At 42.9% G+C, this 21333-nt stretch overlaps 1 protein-coding gene across 2 annotated transcripts; it reads left to right on the top strand.

Annotated features, from left to right (window-relative positions):
- Window positions 1-3970: 3970 nt before the first annotated feature.
- LOC117433213 (suppressor of cytokine signaling 7-like) lies at window positions 3971-20173 on the top strand. Of its 2 annotated transcripts, XM_034055280.3 has the most exons (10): window positions 3971-5853; window positions 9699-9763; window positions 10305-10409; window positions 12180-12329; window positions 14206-14390; window positions 14952-15120; window positions 17147-17275; window positions 17574-17709; window positions 17840-17985; window positions 18188-20173. In XM_034055280.3, exons 1-9 carry the CDS (start codon window positions 4274-4276, stop codon window positions 17958-17960), a joined length of 2640 nt encoding a protein of 879 aa, XP_033911171.3. In that variant the 5' UTR covers window positions 3971-4273; the 3' UTR covers window positions 17961-17985; window positions 18188-20173. The 2 variants fall into 2 exon arrangements, with proteins under 2 accessions (XP_033911171.3, XP_033911172.3); XM_034055281.3 differs by lacking the exon at window positions 12180-12329.
- The last annotated feature ends 1160 nt before the right edge of the window (window positions 20174-21333 follow it).

The raw sequence follows: 21333 nt of genomic DNA, 5'->3' as shown, positions 1-21333 counted from the left end.
ATGTCATCAAATCCTGGATGGAGCTCCATGGTAACGGGTGCCTGTGAATTCTATTCCATCTCTCTCTCTCTCTTTCTCTCTCTCTCTCTCTCTCTCTCTCTCTCTCTCTCTCTCTCTCTCTCGTCTACACCCCACCCCCCATTCAGCAGCCTGTCAGGAGGAATGTGAATTTTAATTTCTAAGGTCAACACTCGCTGATCAGTCTCCTTAGGCTTTTATGTATGTATGCAGGGCATTTGTTTATTAGATGCATTTGTTTATTAATGTCTTTCTTTAAATGCAATTTGATTATTAAATCACATGAAACAGGCGTCTTTCCATATTACTCATTTTCTATTATAATTATTCAGCACATCATTACAATTATAATACAATATATAATATATAGAATATATAATTATTTCAATTCATTATTTTAAAAAAAAAAAGCCATATCTTACTTGTATTTAAACTGTACATATTATTAAACATCTTGGATATATAGCAATAAATGTTACTGCCGACAGTACAATACACAACCAGCCTTTCAATGTGTATTCGACTTAAATAAAATCCATAATTAAGAAATATTATAGATAACATTCTTTATTTTCCATGATGTCATCTAGGCTAATGATTCCCAACCCCGGCCTAATTAAGCAAATTATCAGTTCAATTCAGGGTCTCGTTAAGTAATTGAGAGCTCAGTTGGAATGAAAACCAGCAGACACAGGGGAGTAGGGATAGGAACCACTGGACCACAGTATGTTTCGTATATATGTTTCAGAGATATAATATTGAACAGAATTGTTATATCCTAGGGCTGGTTACTCATTCTTTACATGAGTCAATATTACACTAAAGCAGAAGGCACCGACTCAGCAGTTAAAATATGTGCTTATCTTGGTTCATAAACATCACCAGTGACCCAGAAATGTCACTATTCAGCATCCATATCTAATAACATAGTTTGATTGTCCACAGAAAGATTAAAAAAAAAACAAAAAACATGTCCATAAAATGGGAATAATTTTATAAATAAATATATTCATATATACATTTAAAACGTGCCTGAAACCTTCTATAAGTTTACCACAGTGTTTTTGCAGTTATAGTTGTAAATTTACTATAGTTTTACCACACCTCTCTGTGCTTTACAATGCTTCCCTATGCTTTACCAGACCTCTCTGTGCTTTACAATGCTTCCCTATGCTTTACCATACCTCTCTGTGCTTTACAATGCTTCCCTATGCTTCACCAGACCTCTCTGTGCTTTACAATGCTTCCCTATGCTTTACCAGACCTCTCTGTGCTTTACAATGCTTCCCTATGCTTTACCAGACCTCTCTGTGCTTTACAATGCTTCCCTATGCTTTACCAGACCTCTCTGTGCTTTACAATGCTTCCCTATGCTTTACCAGACCTCTCTGTGCTTTACAATGCTTCCCTATGCTTTACCACACCTCTCTGTGCTTTACAATGCTTCCCTATGCTTTACCAGACCTCTCTGTGCTTTACAATGCTTCCCTATGCTTTACCAGACCTCTCTGTGCTTTACAATGCTTCCCTATGCTTTACCAGACCTCTCTGTGCTTTACAATGCTTCCCTATGCTTTACCAGACCTCTCTGTGCTTTACAATGCTTCCCTATGCTTTACCAGACCTCTCTGTGCTTTACAATGCTTCCCTATGCTTTACCAGACCTCTCTGTGCTTTACAATGCTTCCCTATGCTTTACCAGACCTCTCTGTGCTTTACAATGCTTCCCTATGCTTTACCAGACCTCTCTGTGCTTTACAATGCTTTCCCTATGCTTTACCAGACCTCTCTGTGCTTTACAATGCTTCCCTATGCTTTACCAGACCTCTCTGTGCTTTACAATGCTTCCCTATGCTTTACCAGACCTCTCTGTGCTTTACAATGCTTCCCTATGCTTTACCAGACCTCTCTGTGCTTTACAATGCTTCCCTATGCTTTACCATACCCCTCTGTGCTTTACAATGCTTTCCCTATGCTTTACCACACCTCTCTGTGCTTTACAATGCTCCCCTATGCTTTACCAGACCTCTCTGTGCTTTACAATGCTTCCCTATGCTTTACCAGACCTCTCTGTGCTTTACAATGCTTTCCCTATGCTTTACTACGCTTTGCTTTTAATATGGGAAACGTTTATAAGGAAAGAAGGTGTCGCTATTATACTTCATACATAGCGGAAACCAAACAAATACATTATATTACTAGAATATTAAATCTAAAAAACTACATTTATCGTAACTTCACAATAATATAAGACATAAAAAAATACTAATTAAAATTAAAATTTGCCAATGGGTTTAGAGTAAGGCGTTGTGTAAGACAGGTGGTAAGCATAGCTTATGTTGTCGTAAAATCGATAACCCAGCACTAAAGAAATACGTAACTTGCTATGTACACTGCTAGAAGCAAGGGGGCGCTGTTGCTTTCAAAAAACACAATACAGTAATCCGCTTGGTTTCGTTCAGGTGTGACATGAAATACTGTACATGGTTTAATTGAGTGATTCAGTAATTTATGAATCAGGACATCTGATTTTCAATATCGTAGTTGCTCTCAGAGACTGTGTTAAAGAAATTGTATAATTAGTTTGCCTAGGATTACATAAGCATTCTAATAATCATCGAATAATGCTTGTAACTAACAGTGTTACTGATAGTATTATAATATTGATGTAACCATCACTATTATCTGCTGTATTATTGAATTGTGGTTTGTCACACTTGTACTTTGCTTGAACAAAAGTTATTGTATTTCTTGCTCTTATTGTATTACTTGTATTGTAACACTTGAAATGTATTTGCTTACGATTGTAAGTCGCCCTGGATAAGGGCGTCTGCTAAGAAAGAAATAATAATAATAATAATAATAATAATAATAATAATAATAATAATAATAATAATAATAATAATTAGAATAATAATGAAAAGTTTTAAAACGGAAAGCTGTTTAAAAAGAAAATGGTCATTACTGATCTAATATATACAGATGTGTGAAAATGGACATATTACATTTTAATAAAAAATATATCTGGCAGCAGAATATAACCTGGTCTCTGCGACTCCTGCTGGCAAGGAGGTGGAACTATAGAAAAAAAAAATGACCTAAATAATACCTCCAGTTCAAATGCAGTGTAATTACAACGCTAAACTACACAGCCTAGTGACCGTAAATGGAAAGTTTAAAAAATGAGTTTTTTTTTTTTTTTTAAAGTGGCGACTATAGTCGATTATTTGTATCTCAACTATTCGACTCTGTCAGATTCGAAGTCATTCTACCCGTACAGCAAAAGCAGCTGAATGCTAACCTGGTACCATGTTATAATACCTCTGAATGGTACAATCACGCTTCGAAGTGTACCGTTGGTATTTCTTTAAGAAGTTTCCTCTCTCCTGCCTCTTCTCCTTTGTAGTCACTGTGGTAGCGCGCAGTGCAGAGTAAGGAAGTTATTTATTTATTTTTAAATTCTTCCTAATGCAAGTTTTTTTCTTCTTTCTTACAGAGACAGCGGTGGGTAAACAAAAGTAAAAAGCAAAGCAATAAATCTGATTTACAGCGAACATGTTTTGCTTAACTTCCACGTGCAATCCGGTATGTTGATAAGTTTTTTCTTCTGAATTATCAAAATCAATGTTCCACCCAGACCAGGCCCTTGTGTCCTAAAGCCGGGGCAACACGAAGCCACTTTGTTAACCGCAAAAGTCTAAATGTAATATATTATAATGACATAAATACAGCTTCTATATTTTAAAGAATATCTTATTTGGTACATAATGGGTTAAGGGATCAAGATAGCATTATGTCCCCCGTGCCTTGCCTTATATGATTGGCAGTTATGTATATTAAAAATAAGAAGGCTTTGCACAATACGTCATCAATTTGTGAATTGAAAAAAAAAAAAAGAAAAACGCGAAAGAGGAGGAGGGGAATAACACACAACCACAGCATTGAATTCGCGGAAGTAGGATAGCGGGTGGAGCTCGCACAGCAACCCGAAACGAGAAGGGACTGCATTGTTATAATACCAGGAAGCTTGCAATATGCAGCTACGGAGGTTATGATCAGTATTAGAAGAAAATGCATGTTTTTTTATGATTGATGTTGATGCCGCTGAGGTGTCATACAGAGCAGACCGCGCCACCCTGCTTTTTTAAAAAAAAAAAAATGATGAAAAAGCTTTTGAAATAGTTTTGATTTTTTGTAAACAAAAAAAGAAGAACCTAGCGTGACTTTTTTTTTTTTTTTTTTTTTTTTTTTAATAATGAATAACGCGCAAACTGACATTAATATGTCTCCTGATTTTGTGTTGATGCGCCTGGTATCTGCAGCCGACGACGACCACGATTTGGACGAGGACAACGGGAATCTGTCAGCAGCGACCGGCGATGCATTCGGGGCGTCTGTGCTGCTGGGTCAGCACCATAACAACGCGATCCTGCTCAAGAACGGCTTTGAATTCGACTCGAATAACAAAACGGTCCACCAGCAGCAGCAGCAGCAGCAGCAACAGATAGGGGACGGGGCGGCTGCATCCCCCGAAGATGCAATGCCCACAACACGGCCGTTGGAGCCTCTAGTGCCGCCCCCTCCCGCGGACCCAGCGATGGCTCAGCGGCTGGATTTGCACCGCAGAACCAAGGGCTCCCGACCCCAGCTGATGGTGTTTCGGAACATACTCCGGCCCGGAGGCAGAGACCACCACGGGCCGGGGCAGCACGGTTTCCAAATGGGAGAACTTCTACTAGAACGCCACGGCCGTTGCTCTGGTGTTGATTCTACTGCTGGTACCACTGCTGGTTTTAATAGCAGCGCCGACCCGCTGCAGCAGGGCAGGTTTCTGCAACCTCGGGAGACTGCAGATTCCCGCAGCGTCAGGTCTGAACTGCACCCCCGTCACAGGCTGACAACTGATGACAAAGACTGGCCCCCAGCTTCCCAGATGCTTTTAAATAACAAACTGGACCACCGCGACCTTTCAGATACGAGCTGGGCTTCCTCCGCCCCGGGAGGCGGCGATCCGGGCACAGCGGACCCGGTGTTCGAACTGGCCAGAAAATTCGGCGAGTTCGGGGTCGACGGGGCCGCGGTTTTGTTCAGCAAGGAAGGCGAGCTGCCGCGCTGTCACTGCCAAAGCCTGCTGGGCTCGGCTGGGGCCAGAACCGGGGAGGATCCGACAGAAACCAGCGACGTTCTCTTGGTTTTGGAAGGACTCGAACTGGAGGAGGTGGACGGATTCGGAACGAGCAGCACTTGCTCGGAAGAGGATTTTAAAAACGGCACGGCCGCAGCTTTCTTGCTAAACGGCAAAGGGGACGCCGATGTGATGCAAAAAATGAACGGTTTCTCAAGCAAGACTCTGATGAGACGGGCGGAAAAGGCGGCCGGTGATAGCTGCTGCCCCGGTTATAGACAGCCCCAGGTCTGCTGCCCGCTGAGGGAAGTTATAGATTTGGGGGCAGACGTGGCGCAGACCGCCCCCGACGAACGCAGCGCCTTGTCAGAACTCGCCTCTAACCCGAACACCGTTTCCACTTGCGAGTCCACCCTGGACTTGCCAGCCACTGCTCAGGACCCGAAGCACAAAGTTCGGGTTAGCAGGTGCGCCAGCTCGCCTCTGTCCGCGGAGAGCGGAGGGGGTTGCGAAAAGACGGCGAGGGACCCGGGCAGATCCAGGAAGGGATCGTTAAAAATCCGCCTGAGCAAATTGTTTAGAACTAGAAGTTGCAACGGGTCCAGTGAAGGGCAGGAGAAACGGCACTCCGTGGATTCGGCGGTGTCAGTCGGGAGCCTTGGTGTGATGGATATTTCGGGTTCCAGTGGAGGAGAACAAGACCCAATAAGGTAGAGTGTATGTTACACTTGATTTATTTACTTCTTTACTTTATAAAGAACTTGTTTATCAAAGAAAAAAAAAAAAAGTTGTACAGTGGTGTCCAAATCAGGGATGGCAATGCGACTCCTATTGCATAGCAGTGTCACCCATTCCAGGTCTTACTACAGGCTTGATTTTTGTGTATAGGTAATAAGCTCAGATGTGTCTTGTTAAACTCACAGTAAAACCAGGAATGGATCAAATTGCTCATAAAGTAAAAGCCATGGTGATCAATGATCCTGGGATGGGACGGAAATAAGACTCCCATTGCATAGCAGCTTGATCCATTCCTGGTTTTGCTATGAGTTTAATAAGACACCCCCGAGGTTGTTAGACTGGAGCTAATGAAGCTTGTAGTAAAACTGCTATGCAATAGGAGTCCCATCCCTGTAATTGATTCATCGTTTAGAGTCTCGCTAGTTGACTTTTTGTAGGACTGGTGCATCAGTTATAAATTCAATCCGGTCATCAAAACACTGTTTTCAATATATTTTTTTCAATGTTTTTTTTTTTTTTTTTTGATATGCAAGTCAGATTGCAAAATAAACAGGGAACAGCCCGCTGTAGAATGATCCAGACTCCATCAGCAAGCTGGACAGTCAGTCCAATGTTACATCGACTGAACTCTGCAGTGATTAGTCTTTGCACTTCATTGCAGAAGTTATCCAACCAGTAATTAGACTCAACCAACTGCAAGAGGTTCCTGCGTGGAGGAGGAGGAGGAGGGGAGGATCAAAAAATAGTTTACCTTATCCAGGGCAGAGCAGAAGCAGATTACCAGGGACTGGATTAGAAAAAACAGTTAACTCTCTTTTCCTTTGTTGATTTATAATCTTTTAAGTAATTACACTTGACATGGAATTCGCCTGTTCAGTACCAGAACTTAATTAACTGTGATTTACCCAATAGAAGTTACCAAGCTTTTATAATAGCCCCCTAAATGCATAACAAAAGGGCAATGCAATGGGTTGGCTGTCCTAGGCATCATTTTTTCCATGATCTCAAAGCGATGGGTAAGTCACGCAGAGAGGGAGAAGCAGGGTTTTGCAACCCGTGCTCTAGCTGCCTCATGCAAAGCCAGTCTAGTGACCTTATAACTGGGGCAAATAGACAGTGGGTGTAAGCATTCTAACTGCAATGCATTTTAAGACGCTGTCACAGTTATCAGGGGTATACATTACCGTTTACCGAGGCTAACATATGGACAGTGCCATGGCCTGAGGTCCTCCATGTATCTCTGGAGCAGGTACGATGCTGGCAGCCTCAGCGTGTTGGCATTTCCAGGTACCCCCTGCCTGAAAGGGGGTGAGAGTTCAGTTGGTCTGGCCGCGTCTTCACAACTCCCAAACAGGTTTTACAAACTGTTTCGGGGGGGGGGGGGTGAGCTCAGCCGGGATGCAGGACCTGCCAAACTGGACACCTGTTCAATTAGCACTGGCACAAGAATCAGACCTGATTTTTTTTTTTTTTTTAATCCCCCCCCGCCCCCACCCCACCCCCCAAACAGGAAGGACGGTCTTTCAATATTGTCCAGACTGCGGGTATTCTGGACTAGGTGTTTATTTACAAAACCGGCTTTTTTACACGTAATACAGAGCAGCCCGTTGCTTCGGCTGCAGCAAAATCCCAGCTGACATTTGTGATGTTTGTGTCGTTGGCCGCTAACAGCAAAATATCGAGCCTGAAATGGTTATATACGACAAGCACAGCAATGAAAAACAAGTTGGATATTCTGGAAATATATTGCAGTGTAGCTGGTTGAAAACTTGACTTTAATTAACCAGGCTTCCCCAGAGATTAGAGATTGTTCTACAGCAACGCCAGGCCCCTGTACTTTCACAATACATCTTGGAGATTGAGCCACCCTCTGAAGACATTAATAAAAGGCGCGTGACTGCAGCTTGCTTATTCAGCTACATTTTCAGCCTTGAAATACAGCACAGTAAAGCCACGATTATCTGAACAGCCCCTTGTCAACCTGTCTTGAATGGAAATAGGAGACTCCCATTGCATAGCAGTTAGATCCTGGTTTTACTATGGGTTTAACAGGACATGTTACCTGTACACATTATTATTATTATTATTTATTTCATAGCAGACCCCCTTATCCAGGGCGACTTACAATTGTTACAAGATATCACATTATTTTGACATACAATTCCCCATTTATACAGTTGGGTTTTTACTGGAGCAATCTAGGTAAAGTACCTTGCTCAAGGGTACAGCAGCAGTGTAACCCAATGGGGATTGAACCCACAACCCTTCAGTCAAGAGTCCAGAGCCCTAACCACTACTCCACACTGCTGCTAATCAAGTGCTTTGCAATAGGAGTCTTATTTCCATCCCGGGACAAACATTTTTTGTTTTTGTTTTTCATGTTCAAATATTTCAGAATTTAAACCAAAATTCTTTCCTTTTCATTGGATAACATAAGTATTTCAGACCATATTACGAATGCTTTTCAAGCTGGAAAACGTGGATAATTGTCTGTGCACTTGTTGGTTTTTGCAGTAGTGAAAAATTTACTGCAGCTGCAGAGAGGCATTTAAAAAAGCTCCACAAAAAGCATGGTGTGTTTACTCTGTAGCAGGAACCCCAAACCCCAGAGGAAGTGGAGCGTGGCGATGGGGTGGGAGGGGTTGAGTTCCACAACCCAGTTTCACTTCAGTGTGGCTGGAGGAAACAGCCTTCCTCTCTTCCCCTGTGCGCTGCACCGCAGAATCATGCTTGCAAAGAGGGGCACTTGGACCTCTGTTTCAGTTCTCACTTTAAGAGCATAAAGGCTGTATTGAAGTTGCAGGAATGGAGATAAGACTCCCGTTGCATAACAGTTTGGTCCATGCCTTATGCGTTTTATTAAAAATGCACCCGCGCTTGCTACAGTAACTATGCACTGTTGCTAATCAAGCTCGTATTAAAACCTGAAATGGGTGAGACTGCTGTGCAATGGGAGTCTTATTCCCATCCCTGACTTGTCATTTATGTTCCTTTGTGCAGGGGACAAATGTACATTACTTTGACTGCAACGGAAGAATTTCTATTGGCGAATTAATCCTGGGGCCACCTTGGGGCCCTTTTCTTCCTCGTACGACCCCCCCTCCTCCTTATTGCTGAAACGGCCCGACAGTTTATCTTCTTTTCTAAGGGCTGGAGCAGCTACAGGCAGTAATACCCACCAGGGATGGGCTCCCATTGCATAGCAGTTGGATCCATTCCTGGTTTTAATAAGACCCACTTAAAGAAGTACGAGCTTCAAGCTGAAGGCGTGGCTGATTATATTCACAGTCAAACCTGGGCTGGCTGGAGCTGCTGAGCAGTAGGAGTCTTGTTACTAAGCTCACAGAATGTAAAACCTAGTCGAAAAGCAATGAGACAGCAGTCAACCGCAGAAAGTTGTGGTCGACCAATCGCACGTCACATGACCAGTGGCATTTAATTGTATAGTCCACAAACAGCAAAGCATTATGGGACGGTATGTGAAATGGATATGGTCACATTCCGGGTTTATTCCTATTATTTTCAACTCAACATTTCGTCTCGGTCAGATTAGTGTGGCACAGCTTCTGGCTGCTGTGCAGTTGGGAGCCTGCGGAATGGAAAACCTGCTTTGATGGCCAGCCCACCCCTGTGTTGGACTTCAGGTTGCCTCAAACGAGGTCTCCCGGTGGGTCTCCCGGAACCAGGTTTCAAGCCGCTGTTCCTGAAAAGGCGGTTTTGTGTTGCTTTTTAATATGAAGCTTTCCTTTATGGGTGCAGCACATCAGAATCAGAAGTCTCTAGTTGAGCTAATTGTTCGTTGTTTTTTTTCTTTCAGGAAACCGTGCTTGAGCAGGACTCGAAGTGCCTTCTCTCCTGCCTCCTTCAGCACTGTCTTCACCGGTAAGAATCCTGCAGCGTTTCTAAACCCCATTCGAAATCATTGAAAGTCTTCAAAGATCTCGCCCCCTAAACTCATACGATCTGATGCGACCTAGTACAAAAATAAATACATTGAATTCATATGAAACCTTTTCAGTAACCATCCACCATCATTTGTTTAGTCTTGTTCTGATTCTCAGAACATTATTTAAATTCGCCCCAGCTGTGGGAGAGAACAATGGCTTAATTTAAAAAGAAAAAAAGTGAAAATATATATATTTTTTTTAAATGTTTGAGAGAGAACGAAGCTACTAATTAGGGCTTTATAATTATCCTGATCATCATTAATGCCAGATAATTCATTGTGCAAATGTCTCTATTGTCTAACCTTGCTACCCACCAAGAATTGCAGAACACCCAACGCATTCCCCATTTCACCCTTTCTTCACCTGGTACACATCTTGGGACACATCCAGTCAACATTAACGCATGGCTACCTGTGGGATATTTATTTGTTTCTTATCAGGATTTCTAACCTTGCCCCCTCCCCTCCTGTTTGCAGGTGAGACGGTCTCGCTGGTTGACGTGGATGTCTCTCGGAGGGGGCTGAACTCCCCCCACCCCTCGACAACCCCTCCTCCGCCCAGACGCAGCCTCAGCCTGCTCGGTACGGATCACTGTTTCACCCCGGCTGGGGGGGTTCGGCTTACTCTGCGTTAGCGCACAACCACTGTGCAGTCTGTCTGTCTTGCAATTTTCTAAGTGAACCATTCCGCTCTGTCGCTTTGTGCATTCTTTACTTAGTATTAGCTTCTAGTGAATAGCTGAGCGTCTACTTCTGTAGCAGTAGGAAATAAACTGAAGCTGGTACACATGTACTATAGACAGAACCTGGTTTGCCTCAGTGTTGGGTTGACCATGCTTGTATCTTTATTGTGTTTTAGTATCAGGTGGGGTCTGATTCCTAAAGCTTTTTATAAAAACGTTTTTACTCCAGGCTATCATCTAGCGTGTTTTTTTTTCAGAAAAAGAGAAGAAAAAAAAAAGAAACACCCAAAATATTTACAGAAATTAAATTAGGAGCAACAGTACAAGTATTATTTTTTTAAATATGGAACCGAATTAAAAAAAAAAAAAGCTTTGATCAATTTAAAAACTCGGACTTTGTGAACCAAACAAACCTGAACTGAGGTATCTGCAGATTGGTGCATGACTCTGTTTTGCGGATGCAGTCCAGAGATTGTTATGTGCTCTGGCAGTTTGCTTTCAGCTCAGTAGGGTGTTGTGCTGATCTTTTGCCAAATGTTTTAGACTGTCTGCACGGGTGAATTTTTGTTGTTGTGCAAAACAGTTTTCTGTAAACGTTCTACCCTCAATATTTACCGCTTGCACAATTTGCTGTTCTTCAATTCCAATTCCTTTTTAAAATCAATTCTCAATTCCAAATTCTAATTAAAAAAATATATATATAATAGAAAAAATACAGAGCACTGTAGGGTGAGCGCTGTATGACAAAAATATTGTGCCCTAGTTTTGCACTTTGTGTATTTTAGATTGAGGGGTTAAAGATGGTAAATTGTAATTTAACAGGAGTCAGTGTAAGGCCTTCAGTGTGCTAGAGATCGTAATCTGTTCTGTGTGTGTGTATCTGTCTGTCGGTGCGTGTGCTAGCAGTACTGTATGCTGGTATTTTCTTTGCGTGTCTGGCAGTCTCTCCCCCTCCCGCCCGCCTGCCTGCCATCGCAGGGCTGTTAAAAAGCTGCAGAAGACAACAGCTTTGCATCATTCTTGCAACACTGTACGACTCCCTGCACATTCATTCAGCATTTCACTTCCAGAGACAGAGAGAGAGATAGAGGACAGGAAAACTGTTTTTATTGTTTTATTTATTTATTTAATTTACTTGTTCGTACTTTAATGAGGAATAACCCCATTGGTACCAAGGCCTCGTTTACAAGGGGGTCCTGGTATGATGACCAGAAACAGGCAGCAGTCATTTCACATTTATTAAAAACAACAGCGTATCATACATTCAATCTGAACTCCGTGCTGTTAAATAAGTTTAATTTAACACAGCAAGGGGAAATGACTTGCATATACTCTTCCCTTTATTGTGGGGAAGAGAGAGCATGGCCTTATTTAAAAAAAAAAAAACTGTTTGCAGAAAGCAGACAGAAAAAAAGGGTGTGAGAAAGAAAGAGGGATAGAAAAAAGAAAGAGCTATGATTATTAACGAGGGAGAAAGCCATAATTATAAGGGGAGTTTTGACATAATAGGCAAAAATATATATATATTTTTTAAATTCTAGAAACGCTCTCTTATTTATTTATTTATTTATTTATTTATTTATTTATTTTTAAATAAAAAAAAAAATCCAAAAGCAAAAAGTAGCTACTACTAGCGATTTTTGAAATTGTGAACTGTGTTCTGTTACAGATGATATAAGCGGGCCGCAGCCTGGGCCTTTCCTAGCGGGCTCTATGGGGGCCTCCCTCCAGCCTCTCCCTCTGCCTCTGCCTCCTCTTCCTCCTCCTCCTCCTCCTCCTCCATCCCATGCCACCATCCAACATAGCCTGACCCTCAATGGTAAGACTTCGCTTTTGGGATCAAAGAAAAAAAAGCAATGTACCAAAGACACGTTCGATTGCATCGCGCTGTCTCAGTGAAGAAGGCATTACGGTAGGTAGAGACGTTCTGGGATGTTCTGCGGAGTTCTGTGCAGAACGTCCTAGCCGGGCTGCGATCCGGGAATTCTGTTTCAAGCCGGAGCGACGCGGGAGTTTCCACTGCGTTTGAATTGGTGGTGCCGTCCACAACCACCCTGCCAAAGGAGACCCACCAGCTGGACAAGCTGATCTGCACTCAAAGTGCCTAAAGCTGAGGGAGCACGAAGGTACTTTTATCAGGAGCCGGGAGACCTGGTTTGAGGTTCCTGTATGAAACCCCCAAGTCTCCCCTGGTGTGCCGCGCAGTGGCCTGAAACCAAGCCACAAAGGGGCTTTGTGTTCCCTCAGCTTAAAGGGTACATAAGGACCTTTTTATTTTATTGTGTTACATTTTCTTGTGTTGCTACAACTGTTTACATAAGGTGTGTGTATTGTTTAATTTTTTTTTTTTTTTTACATTTTGACCACTTTTTTAAAACTTTTAACTTGCATTCCCTGCCTCAAGATGGCTTCCCATGTATCCGCATGGACCTCTTAGAAATACATTTCCCATCATCCTCCTGCTCACTGGTAAATCCATCTCAGTTACATGTGTGAGCAGGAGGATGATGGGAAATGTAGTTTTGGGCAGGACCCCAGATTACTCGGACGGTCTCCGGGTAATGCCAGGAACGTGATTTTGAAAAGCTCCTGGCAAGGCTTTTAACTCTCTGAGTCAAGCTGAGAGAACACGAAAGTTCCTCAGCTTAATAGTCAGGGTAGAGGCTTAGTGAGACGTGGGATTGCCCTGAGGAGATGTTCTCTTACCCACAAGTTATAGTTGCTGTTGCTGTTTTGTTTTTTTTTCTCTGTGGTTTGCTGCAGTCGGGTTGCAGTTATTTATTTATTTATTTTTTAATTTAGTAATCGCCAATTATTTTATTATTTTCTCCCAATTTGGCATATCCAATTATTTTTAAGTTCAGCTCACTGCTACCACCCCTGCGCTGACTCGGGAGCGGTGAAGACGAACACATGCTGTCCTCCGAAGCGTGTGCCGTCAGCCGACCGCTTTTTTTCACACTGCAGGCTCACCGTGCAGTAGCCTCAGAGCTACAGCGTCGGAGGACAACGCAGCTCTGGGCAGCTTACAGGCAAGCCCGCAGGCGCCCGGCCTGACTACAGGGGTCGCTGGTGCGCGGTGAGCTGAGGTCACCCTGGCCGACCTAAGCCCCCCCCCCACCCCGGGCACCCCCTGGGAGCTCCCGTCTACGTTAGCAAAAGAATAGCCTGGACTCGAACCGGCGACCTCCAGGCTATAGGGCGCATCCTGCACTCCACTCGGAGTGCCTTTACTGGATGTGCCACTCGGGAGCCTCTTGGGTTGCAATTTTGAATTAGTTTTTTTATTTTTGGTGTTAGCCAAGCTGTGGTGCCTCACTCAGCGTGAGGAAGTCCCAAGTCACCGTGCTGGATAGTGGCTGTTTGTGTTCCTGTCAGCTTCACTGCTGCAGGGATTTTATGCGTCAGCAGCTCGGTGCTTTACTGTGTTAGGAAGGCCCTGAAGTTCTGCTCCCCTTTTAAGGTGTGATTAATTTCCTTTGCGCCGACGGGGGTGGTTGGTGCTTTTTTGCTGTGCTGTGGCAGTCTTAATTCATCCAGTTTAGGAAAGACAACAACTTTGCAACAGAGACCAGACAGACCACTATTATCTTTTGCATTATAATCCTTTTTTTTTAAGTTATTTATTTTGGTCCCTAATTGAGTCACAAACTGTGTTTTTTTTTTTTGTTTGTTTTTTGTTTGCTTCTTTTCAGACACGTTCCTGCGGGCGCTCCCTCGCACCTCCTCCTCTTCCTCCTCCTCCTCCTCCTCCTCCTCCTCTTTGCAAGGAGACCCCCAGCCCCCTGTCACACAGCCCCCCCCTGCACAGGCGCTGCACTGCCCGCTGAGCAGACCCGACTCCTGCAGCTTCGCAGCTAGCCTGAGGGAGCTCGAGAAGGTAAGAGAGAAACAAACGCCAGGCGCCAGAGACCAAACACCAGCCCCCAGACACTGGCAAACAATACAGATGGGAGCTGGATTAAAGTCATTTTCAGAGGCCCAGTTTAATTACATGGCACCCAACTTCACCATATTCACTATATTGCTATATACAGAGATAGATAGATAGATAGATAGATATCTATATAAGAATGCTGGCTTTTTTAAAAATCTCATTTGAACTACTTACTTTGATCAGAGGAGGCTGTGTGGTCCAGTGGTTAAAGAAAAGGGCTTGTAACCAGGAGGTCTCCCGGTTCAAATCCCACCTCAGCCACTGACTCATTGTGAGACCCTGAGCAAGTCACTTAACCTCCTTGTGCTCCGTCTTTCGGGTGAGACGTAGTTGTAAGTGACTCTGCAGCTGATGCATAGTTCACACACCCTAGTCTGTAAGTCACCTTGGATAAAGGCGTCTGCTAAATAAACAAATAATAATACAGCCAGCTGCCCTCGTACAACGTATTTGCTAGCACCTTCTCCTACCTGAAGGGCCTGTGTTGTTCCCTCCCTCCCGCAGTGTGGCTGGTACTGGGGTCCCATGAACTGGGAGGATGCGGAGATGAAGCTGAAGGGGAAGCCAGATGGCTCGTTCCTGGTGAGAGACAGCTCGGACCCCCGCTACATCCTGAGTCTCAGCTTCCGATCGCAGGCCATCACCCACCACACGCGCATGGAGCACTACAGGGGTAAAGACAGGGCTGGGGGGTAGGGGTGGGGTATTACTGCATACAGGCCTCAACGGTCCCTATATGGTCGGGACAGTCCCGATTTCCTAGCAAATGTCCCCCGTCCCGATGCATAGGAAGAAAGTCCTGATATTTACCCATAGAAAATAAATCATTTATTAAGCACAGTAGAGTTAGTGAAAACCACACGCTTCGTGCGGCTGACACATCTGCTGATCACTAACTTATACAAAGGGAAGAACGCTTCTCTCTATTTTTACTGTCATGATGGTCGTGTCGAGTTGAGTTGGGGGGATATGTCTATTATATGAAAATGAGTGTTTTTTGCGTATGACCCCTCCCATGTGTGTGATGCGTTTGACAAACCCCCCCCCCCGGAGACGAGCGTCCCGCTGAACAGTTTCCAAATGTTGGCAAGTATGTTACTGAGGGGCTGGGGAATATTATTAATAATAATAATAATAATAATAATAATAATAATAATAATAATAATAATAATAATAATAATAATTAAGCTCTCAGAATTAATGTAAAACCAGGACTGTCTTAAACTGTTCTGCAACAGGAGATGGGGTCAACTGTCTATATTAACTCATTATATATCATATCATAAACCTTGTCTTTTTAAAATCTCCGAACTTCCCTTCTGATACCAGCTGCTAAACACCAGAACAGATTTTACTTTGAGTTTGTTTGTGTTTCTTTTCAGTTACCTTGAATAAGCAGACACCTGACACCTAAGTGTTTAGGCCAATTTTGGTCTCATTCAGTGTTCGCTGTGTTTGCAGCTAAGTGCTTGCAGTACAGTTTCTCTGCTAGTTATGTCTGTTGTATGCTTGCTTCCTGTTTTAGTGCTTCATGTAAATAGTAGGACAACACATGTTGTAAAATAATAAATAAAGGTTAAGTAAGTGTTTGTGTGTGTGTGAGAGTGTGCGTGTGTGTGCGTGTTCTTCAGTGTGAGAAGTCTGGGTGCTGGTCGATTTCTGTGGTTTCTTGTTTTGCAGGGTCCTCTTCCTGTCCCTCTGCTGCTCATTACCAGTAAATCCTGAGCTGCAGGGTCACAGCCTGGCCTGTCAGCTGCGGTCAGAGCCCGCGGGCTGTTTCTGAAACGCAGCTGTCCTTGTTACATCCTGAAATAGTCCACAGCACGGCTTTTCTAAATTGGGCTACAAGATGATCTTTTTTTTATTTTTAGCACTGTGCTGTACAAGCCAAAATAATCCAGGCATTCTCGTCGGTCAACAAAGCAACACAGGGGTCCTTCAAAGCCATGACTTTGAGAGACAAAGGGACTAGGGATATCACTAAGAGAAAGGGTGCTCCCTCCAGTCCAGGACAGGCTTGAGGCATGGGGATTGAACTGCTACCTTCCTCACCCCCCTAAGAGAAAGGGTGCATAAAAAACATAATGTTTTCTCTGCGTTGCAAATAAAAAAAAGTTTCCTTGTAATGCAAGCTGTCAGAAAGTCAATAAAATGAATCAAAGCAAAATATTATTATTTATTTCTTAGCAGACGCCCTTATCCAGGGCGACTTACAGTTGTTACAAGATATCACGTTATTTTGTACATACAGTAACCCATTTATACAGTTGGGTTTTTACTGGAGCAATCTAGGTAAAGTACCTTGCTCAAGAGTAGAGCAGCAGTGTCCCCCACCTGGGATTGAACCCACGACCCGCTGGTCAAGAGTCCAGAGCCCTAACCACTACTCCACAGTGCAGCCCACACTGAAATATACACTGAAGTTGTCCTTTTTTAAAATACTAAATCAAGTCTGCTTTTTCAATGAAGATGAGTGTGACGGTTTAAACGCTACATTTAAGCTGTTTAATACAGGGATGAATATTTTAAAAAAAAAGTCCTCTAGTTTTTATATATATGGGGACATGTGGAAGATGCATGATGACTTCATGAGCCGGGTGCCATTCGACCCCCCCCCCCCTCCATAAAAAGCAATGTGGAAAGAAGTGTCCATGATCTATTTATATTTCAATAACCAGTTTGTAACTGTGTGTCTGCAGGAACCTTCAGCCTGTGGTGTCACCCCAAGTTTGAGGACCGCTGCCAGTCCGTGGTGGAGTTCATCGAGAGAGCCATCATGCATTCCAAGAACGGGAGGTTCCTCTACTTCCTGCGCTCCAGAGTTCCCGGTAAGAGGGAAGAACGAAAATCCTGGAAAAAAACGTCCTCTCCTGGACTGAGACAGATTATCTGCATTTAGACCCAGAACAGGCATGCGTTCAGTTCAGTAGTGGAGATTAGCCTAAGGCAGCGCTTCTCAAACCCTTTCCTGGGGACCCCCTGTATCTGCTGGTTTTCATTCCAACCGAGCTTCAGTAAGGGTCTCGTAAAATAATTGGGTGTATCTCGCACGCGTTCAGCAAGAAATTGCAGTCGGTCATGTGCAGAGAGACGTTTGTGAGACCTGAACCCCCTCTCTCGCCGCAGGTCTGCCCCCCACCCCAGTGCAGCTCCTCTACCCCGTGTCTCGGTTCAGCAACGTGAGGTCCCTGCAGCACCTGAGTCGCTTCCGAATCCGACAGCTGGTGCGGGTTGACCACATCCCAGAGCTGCCCCTGCCCAAGTGAGTCAGTCTGTCTGGCAGTGTGTCTGTCTGCCCCTCTTTGTCTGTCTGTCTCTCTACCTTGTTCTGCCTGTCTGTCCGTCTTTGTTAGCAAGTCCTCCCCTGACCTGTGCTCTCTTGCGACCCCTAGGCCTCTGATTGCGTACCTGCGGAAGTTCTATTACTATGACCCGGAGGAAGAGACGTACCTCTCTCTGAAGGAGACTCGAGGCAGCCTGAGGCTGGTGCAAGAGTCAGAGGCACAGACGTAGACTCTCTGGGGCCCTGCAGCCTCAAGTGAGTTCAGGAGACAAAACTTCTTTTTTTTTTTTCTTTAATCTTTAGACAAGTGCTGTGATTTTAAAATTAGTAAAATACAGATGGATCATTTTTTCAAAGCGTGTGCATGCATAAGTGTTAACTATTTAGACTGGACACAAACGGCAAAAGTTTGGTTTTGTATTTCCAGCCGCTTGATAATTTTCTGTTTTTATTTTAGGTTTGGACACTTGTTTGGTTTAAAACTTCCACTAAAGGACTAGCTTTGGGGGTGTCGACTGGACACAGACCAACACGACTAGGAGTGGTAACTGGACTATCCTGCTGTGAGACCACCAAGTAGAGAGAGGCTGTGGCATCTGCCATGCTGGAGCCTCTTCGGGTCCTGTGGTCCCATGTTGTTTTATCGCTGTGGTAACCGTGGCTAGGGATAATTCTAACCCCGCCCCCTTGTCCCTTTACCCATCGCACGCACTGGAATTGAGGTTTTCCTTAGTGATCTCCCCAGTCCTACCAGTCACGGAGAAACCTCCCCCGAACTGGAGTGAACTGGTTTAACTGGGGCTGCTGTGAACGGGAGCTGAGCTTGAAGACTTGAAAAGGAAAAATAATAAATCAAGAATAATAATAATAATAATAATAATAATAATAATAATAATAATAATAATAATAATAAAGAACAAATGGGGGAAAAAAAACCATGCAGGTTCGAATTGGTAACTGTCACTGGAATCTGAAAAGGACTGAACTTCTGTTCGTTAACGTTGCTTTGATTTTTTTTAGTTATTTTAAAAGGTTTTTTTGAAATGGGGGTGAGAGGCTATATATATATATATAGACATATACACTGGATCTCAGAAAACAGGTTGGTTTATCTTACTCATTTATTGATTTAACAATCAATTGAAATGAAAAAAAAGGAAAGCAAACTAGAATCAGTTTTGGGATGTTATAGAAAGGGAATGCAACTTGTAAGAATAGCAGACAGGATTTCAATGCAGTCTTGTTTTAAGGGAAATCTCTTGAGCACCAAGTCAATTCCATGACACTGCCACTCCGTTCAGATGAGAATACCCTTTACAGAACAGGGCTGGGAAAGACTCCCGCTGCACAGCAGTGTGATCCACTCCTGGTTTCAATACGAGCTTAATAAGAAGACACACCCAAACTTGTTACCTAATCAAGCTAATCAAGTTCATAGTAAAACCTGGAGTTGGTGAAGCTGCTATGCAGTAGGAGTCTTATTTCCATCCCTGCAGTGTGGGTCTCCTTGAGTTTCAGAAAAGCGGTCATTGAGTTAGTGCTGGATCATTGCACAGCGAAGGGCAGCAGTTACGATCAGCGTGACCATTCTGGAAATGAACCATGCTTGTGAGTCAATGAGGGTGCGGTGAATATTGCAGAGAAGGAGGAGGAGGAGGGGGGTGGATACTATCTCCGAGGAGGGCCAGTGTTTTTAATGGACACGATTTTAGAATCAAGACAGATTCATTAATACTCCTGACCTCGAAGGTCACTGTTACTTAAACATTACAAGGACCCGGGCAAAGCCTCGATTGGGTGCCGTTGATTGCTTAGTAACAGTGTGTTGCTTAAGAGAACAAACCCAGTTATAATTCATGCATTTTTTTTTTTTTTTAAGCCTGTACGCACTGATGATGTGAGAGGAAATGACAAACTTGTGTTTTTCTTTGGTCACTTTTTTTTTTGGTACAGACCTGAGACATTCATAGACTTGCAGTTTTTTGGGGTTTTTTTCAGATTTTTTCTATATATATAATATATAATTAGTATTTTATAGCCAGTCTGCTTGCCTGCTGTATTTTGGGAATCAACTTTATTGTGGGAGATGAAACTGCTTACTGTAAAACAAAATAAAGTGTTTTAGATGCTCTTTTCTTATTTATTGTATTTTACGTTTTGCTTTGTTTTAACTGCTGGTTTGTGGTGTTTGATGTAAATAGTTATTCTATGAATACCAAAAAAGACACAAAAAAAAAAGAAATAAAATTCTGTTAAAGAGGGCGGTAGTGACTGCTGTGGGATCGGTTCTAAAGAGATGGAAAGGTTTTTATTTTCATCTCCGAAACATCCAATCTAGTATGAGGAAAAAAAAAAAAAAAAAAAAAAAAAACATGCAGTTTGTTTTCAGATTTCCTAATATAGGCTTTGAAGATTTTTTTTTTTTTTAAATAAACTTTGTATATAAAAAGAGTTGGTGGTTTTTTTTTTTTTTTTTTTAAACTTGAGTTTCTTACTGTTTTTAAAAACTTCATACGAGCTCGATGCCCGTTTTCCCTGCCATATAATACAATACAATGTATTTTTTATCTAATTATTATATGTGTAAAACTATTTTTTAAAGATATTCGTGAATAGTTCGTGCATGAAAGGGTTAACCGCACCTCTCTCTCTCTCTCTCTCTCTCTCTCTCTCTCTCTCTCTCTCTCTCTCTCTCTCTCTCTCTCTCAGAGGAGCAAATGATTTTGTCGATGTGCACAGCGAGACCCGAGCTTTGATGGATTAGACGGCAAATCATTTATTTATAAGAACTTGCAAATAAATACATAAATAAATAAGTACAAACAGCTTCGATTCCAAAACCAATCAGTAAAAAAATCCCTAAAGACTGCACACAACACTCTCGGTCTGTGTGTGTGTGTGTGTGTCTGAATGCGTGTGTGTGAATCTGTGTGCGTTTGCAAACTCTGACCTGTGTAGGCAGTATTAAAGTTTAAACAGCTGTCTTTCATTTGCAGCACACCCACGTCAGATTTGACCCGCTTGCAGAAATAGCGATTTAAACGCGGGTCCGGAGTCCTGCGGTGTATGCTGACCGCCTCTGTGTGTGACCTGCAGCAGGGATGACAATACACCGCCCTCTGGTGGTAGCGGACAGAACTGCAGGAAAACAGGCAGCAAGAGTATAGGCAAGCATTCATGCAAGAATTAACACTTCAAACAAGGCGCGAATGCATGCCTTATACATGTGATCATATATACACACACATATATATATATATATATATATATATATATATATATATATATATATATATATATATATATAGATCGGTACAGTTGTGCAAAAAAACGATTTACTCGCATCAAAGCGGAAATACAAATGCACGCTTTTTTTTTTATTTATTTATTTTTTTTACTCCCTCAAGACACAGAAAAGCTTTTTTTAAAAGACTGCAGTCTGACCGCAGCTCGTTCTTTGCAGCTAGCAGGTGCTCTGAAAATCACGTTACCTAAAGTGTATGAACTCGCTGTTCTGCAGAAATCCTTACATTACAGTGTGTGATGAAACAGCAAGCCAGACACGACGGAATACTTAAATTGAGCTTATGACTAGCATGTTGC

This window comes from Acipenser ruthenus, chromosome 33, assembly GCF_902713425.1.
Source record: "Acipenser ruthenus chromosome 33, fAciRut3.2 maternal haplotype, whole genome shotgun sequence".
In the NCBI taxonomy this organism is placed as follows: Eukaryota; Metazoa; Chordata; class Actinopteri; order Acipenseriformes; family Acipenseridae; genus Acipenser; species Acipenser ruthenus.
The sequence above is the reverse complement of the archived record's forward strand: the minus strand, read 5'-3'. Positions and strand labels throughout refer to the sequence as shown.